General features: G+C 59.2%; 1 protein-coding gene across 2 annotated transcripts in view; it reads left to right on the top strand.

Moving 5' to 3' along the window:
• The first annotated feature begins 354 nt into the window (after positions 1–354).
• Positions 355–6,000, top strand: part of SHISA9 (shisa family member 9) — a 277,534-nt gene continuing 271,888 nt past the window's right edge. For both annotated transcript variants that reach the window (XM_082714085.1, XM_082714084.1), the window contains exon 1: positions 355–1,345. In XM_082714085.1, coding sequence (XP_082570211.1) covers positions 660–1,345 — 686 coding nt within the window. In that variant the 5' untranslated portion in view covers positions 355–659. The remainder of the gene's footprint in view (positions 1,346–6,000) is intronic.

The following is a 6,000-nucleotide window of genomic DNA, read 5'->3' as shown; positions in this document are numbered from 1 at the left end:
GCCTGAAAAAGCCACGGGCGGAGCCGCCTCTGCGCCCAGAACAGGTCTGAGCCGCGCCTCCCGCCCAGAGAGGGCGCGGGAGGTCCCGCAGCGGTCCTCCACCTGCCGGGAAACCCGAGCGGTGCCTCGAGCCCCGGCGGCTGCCGAAGAAGCTCCCTCCTCCCCGCCCGCCAGCCTAGCTCAGCTCTGCACGCCCCCCAACTCGCGCCCGCCCGCCCGAGTCACCTCTTCCGCGCCCCCGCCCCTCTCGAGCTCGCGCCCGTTCCACCCCCCCCTTCCCTCCTCTGCCCGCCCTCCTCCCCCTCCCCCTTCCCTCCTGCCCTCCCTTCATTCCACAAGTGTTGCTTCGCTCTCTCCAGCGCACTTGGCGAGCTGGGGAGGTGAGAGGGATCCTGCGAGCGGGCGCGGGGCGGCTGGTCCGAAGCCGCCGGCGGAGGAGAAGCGCGAACAGACCGACTCTCCCCTGCTCTCCGGCCCCCGCCTCTCCCCGTAGCCGGCCGGACCTGCACCCCGCGCTTGCCCCCGCTCATCCTCCCCCCCGCCCGGCCAGGCGCGCTCCTCCCCGGCCGGCCCCTCGGCGCGCGGCGCGCTGGAGGCGAACGCGGGCTGAGCCGAGCGCAGTGGCTGCCGACCACCGAGCGCCCCGCGCCGCTCCCTGCATGTGCGGCCCGCGGCGGCTCGCAGCCCCCGGCAGCAGCCTCGGCAGCTTCGGCCGCGCCTCGAGAGGCGGCTGCAGCGGCTCCAGCGGCGGCCGAGCGGCCGAGCCCGGGCTGGGAGACACGATGCGCCGCGTCCTCCGGCTGCTCCTCGGCTGCTTCCTCACCGAGCTGTGCGCCCGCGTGTGCCGGGCGCAGGAGCGAGCGGGGCACGGGCAGCTGGCGCAGCTGGGCGGCGTGGTAGTGCTGGCGGGGGGCAACCGCTCCGGGGGCGCCTCCGGAGAGGCGGGTGAGGGCGCGGGGGTCTCGGACGCGCCCCCCACCCGGGCGCCCACGCCGGACTTCTGCAGGGGCTACTTCGATGTCATGGGCCAGTGGGACCCGCCGTTCAACTGCAGCTCGGGCGACTTCATCTTCTGCTGCGGGACTTGTGGCTTCCGGTTCTGCTGCACGTTTAAGAAGCGGCGATTAAACCAGAGCACCTGCACCAACTACGACACTCCGCTCTGGCTCAACACCGGCAAGCCCCCCGCGCGCAAGGACGACCCCCTGCACGACCCCACCAAGGACAAGACCAACCTGATCGTTTACATCATCTGCGGGGTGGTGGCCGTCATGGTGCTCGTAGGCATCTTCACCAAGCTGGGGCTGGAGAAAGCGCACCGGCCCCAAAGGGAGCACATGTCCAGGTGGGCTGCCTCCCCCCCTCCGCCTCCCCTCCGGGCGCCGCGCACCCCGCTCTTCCCTCTCCACCTTTCCCCGGGCAATGGCGCTCCCCCCCACACCCCCGCCCCCAACCACGTCTCGCCTGGGGGAGGTCGCCCGGGAAAGCCAACTTCGGCTGGGAGCGCGGAGAGGGGGCGCTGGGCTCCGCACAGGTGTGGATTTGAGCGTGTGTATGTGTGTGTGTCGGGGGTCTCTGCCCCGTCCACCCTCCCGCCGCCCCCTCCCGCCTAGGATTGGAGCGGACGGGAGACACACAACCCGGGAGCCCGCGGCCCCCAAGTTTTGGGTTTTGGGGAGGGGTCCTCGGCTCGGATTCCACATCTTAGCCTCTAGGTAAACAGGGCAGGCGAGCCCGAAAGGGAAGGGGGGCGTGTGTGAGCCCGCGCGCGCGTGTGTGAGGGAGGAAGGGAGGGAAGGAGTGTGTGCCGCCTGCAACTCGTACGGCTCGCGAAAAAGAGGCGAGGGAGGTGGAAAGAGAGGGGAGGGCGAGAACAAAAGCCTTGCCTGGAGCGGCCGCCTCGCTCTCCCGGAGCTGCCAGGTCCCTGGAATTGGGACCTCGGTTGCCCCCCCCCCTCCCAAAACCCTCGCCCCTTTGCCCCCCGTCACCACCTCTCCCTGCTGGGGGCCGTGGCCTCAGCTGCGCGCTGAGCCCCTTGGCCGGGTTGGCGTGAACTCCAAGGGCGGGAGCCCTGCTCACCCCCCCCCCCGCCGCCCCCCAACACCCTGATTCGTCAACTTTCCCGGTTGCCTTATTCATTATGCAAGTCCCAGCGCGAGCAAGTCGCAGCAGATGGGAGAAGGCATTTGGGGATTAATGGAGCTATTTGCCTTTTGCTTTTTTTAAAAGTGTCTAAATTGATACGCACAACCCAGTAACTTTGGAGGCGGAGGACACAGGCACGAGGACGCAGCCCCCAGACCCGACAGAGGCCGGGGTTGGCGTGAGGTCTGGGCGGGCGGGGTTGAAGAGCGACAGGCAGTCTTCGAGCCGCTGGGTGGTTGGGCGCGAGCCTCGTCTTCTTTCCGACTGTGGGCAACGGGGTCGCCGTGTGTCGCCCCACTACACGCAGACACACACCCTCCCCACACCTCCGGCGGGGGCCCATGTGTGCGCGTGTGGATGCACGCAATCCGTGCGCCTGCCTAAAAAATCTGAACAAAGAGACCCACCAAAAATAGGCGAAGGAACATTACCACCTCACCAGTAATTATTTTCTATTTATACGCGGAGTATCCGATGACTTTCTTTTCTCGCCCCCCCCCCGTCCCCCCCCTCCCCGCCCAGTGAGGAGGTATTTGGGGGAAGAGATGAAGAAGTTGGTCTTGGTTTGGGTCAGCAGAGAGGCGTGGATGGTTGTCGGGGTCTTGAGGCACAAAGTCAGCTCTGAGGGTATTCAAGAAACACTGACCAAGTAAGAGTAACACGCTGGCCCCGCCCACCTCCTGCAACCCCGAAGATGCCCCGTCACCAGCCCCAGCGGCCGGTGCTTCGCGTCCCCGCAGTCCCCGCCAATCCCTATAGCTTCCAGGGGTCTGTGTTAAGGTGAGGGAGGAGCGCCGAGACTGGAGGACTGCGGCAGGCGGCGGGTGTCGCCTTGGTAGGGAGAGAGTCACCCAGGGATAGGTAGGCTGCCTTGCAGATTCGGGTTAACTCTTCTGCCGAAATATCCACTGAGCCCTTTCCTTGCAAACCAGCGCCTAAAGGAGCCCTCCTGGGTGTTTGGGTGGGGGTTGGGGGAGGGTAGGAAGGGCGGGAGAAGGGAGGTGAGAAGGTGGGAGCCTGGCTAAGGGTGGGCGGCTCCCTTTGGATGTCTGGGGGAGAAGGTGATGCTAGCTTCAGGCCCTCTTTGATCTGGGTATTTCTGTGGAGACCGGGCTCCAAGGCAGACCTGAGGGCCCAGCAGGGACTTGCTCCCTGTCCTGCCCCCTTGCAGCTCTGTCAGGAGAAAAAGAATCACCCAGCCTAGCTGGTTGCAGCCACTTTCTTCTGCAGGTATCCAGAAAGGGCTGCTTGGGGGCGGAATCCGGGGGCACCCAGCCCCCCTGGTACCAGCCTCCACTTGGCTTCTCCTCTGTACACATTTTGGGAATTCCAGAATGCACTGGAAGTGCATTCTCTAAGACAGAAAGAACAATTGATTCCCTCCGCCCCCACCCCCATGGTGGGGCCCATCCCTGGGCTTGAACTCTCCACCCTGAGATCAACACCTGAGCTGGGATTAAGAGTTGGAGGCTCTGCCTCCGGAGCCACCCAGGTGCCCCCAGGAATAGCTGATTTTTATTGGCAGTTTCCAGGGTATAATTTTGAACCCTGGCTTCGGATCCACCTGGAATGCTTTTAAAAAAATCCTGTTGCTAGGGGCCCCACCCTCGACAATTTAGATCAGAATCTTCCCGGCTGCGCGAAGCCTGTGTACTTCTGTGAAGCTCTCTAGGCTTTCCAGCGCGAGGCCGATCACTAGTAAGGAAAAGGAACTAACGTTTGCCAGGCACCGTACTAGGGTGTGTGCGCACGTGCACGCACATGTGTACGTGTGAATGCACGTGCGTGCGTGAGTGCGTGTGTGTAAATCTCAGTGCTCACAGCTGTGAGACAGGGTGCTGTTAATTCACATTTATAGGTGGCTGGCCCAAGGTCACACGGGGAAACTGCAATCCCGAGCACCCTGGTTTTGGCTGTTTTCAGTTTCCCTGAGCATTCGGGGCGGGGGAGGGGGGGCGCTTCCTAAAAATGCAAAATGCATATTCTCCTGTTCTGTCCAGGAGGGATTGCAGATCCGTGTACCTCTGGGATGAGTCCTAGAGATCCGCATTGAACAGGCTCCCTGAATGGCTCGTAAAAAGTGCCCTCCGCCTTCACAAACACTGTTCTTGAGTTTGGAACTATCGCACACAGTTGGGGAGGGAGGAATTAATCACTCTGACTCTCTGATTTACGTTCTGTTGTGTGTTGTCTGCATGTATAGGGCTCTCTGTGTAGTTGTGGTGCAGCGGCTGCCCCCCCACCCCAGGACCCTCCAGATGCGTCTTACCCAGTGGATGCCTTGAATCCTTTGGAGTCCAGGCCCCAGCTGGAGCTCATTAGCTGTTGCCTATAGTGGCTGAGGGGTGAATTGGGTGGGGCGAGCACCCCTGAACTTGGCCTCAGGATCTAAGGTGGCTTCCAGGTGAATCCAATGTCTTTTCTGCAGCCCCTTAATTTATTTTGTCTTGGGCCCTGAGGGTTAGTGGGAGGAGGGGTTTTTTCTCTTTTTGCCTGACCCTTCAAAGACGTACAGCCCCTGGCTGTCCTCATGTCACCAGCTGTTCTCGTGACCCCTTGCACTTGTGTGATCTCAGAAGAGGCCCCGGTGATGTCAGTTTTCAGGCTCAGAGTCCTGGGCCTGTGACCCGCCTCCTTCTGGGCTGAATGGGCCTGAAAGCAGGAGAAAGTCAGTAATTCCAGGAGCTGTGGGGGTCTTGCTCACGCTGATATAAGAACTCCACAGACCCTCATTCACCAGCGACAGCAGCGTGACATCCAGCCACTATGTATTGGAAGCAGGGACTGCAAAAGGTGGCCAGCTATGGTTACCAAACCCCACAGACAAATTTTGTTGGATCCGCACTTTATTTCTACTATACTGTTCTTATTTTTAAGTTTCTTTCTTACTTTTTTTTTTTTTTTTACCGTGAAACATTTTAAACATACAAAAACAAACAAACAAACCGAAAACCAAAAATAAACTTGAAAGAATAATAAGAAAGAACTCCAGAATAACCTGTGAGGTTTCTTACCCCCAGCACCACCAGCATTTGGGGCCGGCTCACGCTCGGTGTTGGGGGGCTGTCCTAGGCAGTGAAGGCTGTTTGCCAGCCTCCTTGGGATCTACCCACTAGGTGCCAGTAGTACACACCCCACAACCCAGCTGTGACAGTAAAACACACACACACACACACACACACACATATCCTTAGCTGTAGCCACATGTCATCAAGGGGTAGAATCACTCCCCAGTCAGGAACTACTAATCTAGACGGGACAATCATTCGTATTTTGTCATATTCGCTTTATAGTACTCTCCATATTTTTATTTTCTTTCTTCTTTCCTTCCTCTTGTCCTCTCTCTCTTTTTCCTTTGTTTTTTGGGCTGCAGCTTTCGAAAATCAGTTGCAGACATGACATTTCATCCCTGAATAATTTAGCATGGATCCCCTAAGAACAGGGACATTCTCCCACGCACCAAAATTCCAGGAGCACACCCAAGAGAAAGGACCGTTTCCACCGTATGTATGATCAGATAGCCGATCAGATTACAATGTTCCTAGTCGTGCCAAAAAATGTCTTGCAGAGCTTGGGCTTTCAAACGAGGATCCAGTCAAGGTTCACTCATCTGGCTATGAAATTTCTTTAGTCTGTATTATGTATTGTGTTTTAAAACCATCTGAAGGGGCTTCTGGGTGGCTCAGTGGGTTAAAGCCTCTGCTTTCAGCTCAGGTCATGATCTCAGGGTCCTGGATCGAGTCCCACAATCAGGCTCTCTGCTCAGCAGGGAGCCTGCTTCCTCCTCTCTCTGCCTGCCTGTCTGCCTACTTGTGATCTCTGTCTGTCAAATAAATAAAATCTTAAAAAAAAAA

The sequence above is a fragment of the Mustela nivalis genome (genome assembly GCF_964662115.1).
Source record: "Mustela nivalis genome assembly, chromosome: 19".
In the NCBI taxonomy this organism is placed as follows: Eukaryota; Metazoa; Chordata; class Mammalia; order Carnivora; family Mustelidae; genus Mustela; species Mustela nivalis.
Note: the sequence above shows the minus strand (reverse complement) of the source record. Positions and strands in the feature narration are given on the sequence as shown.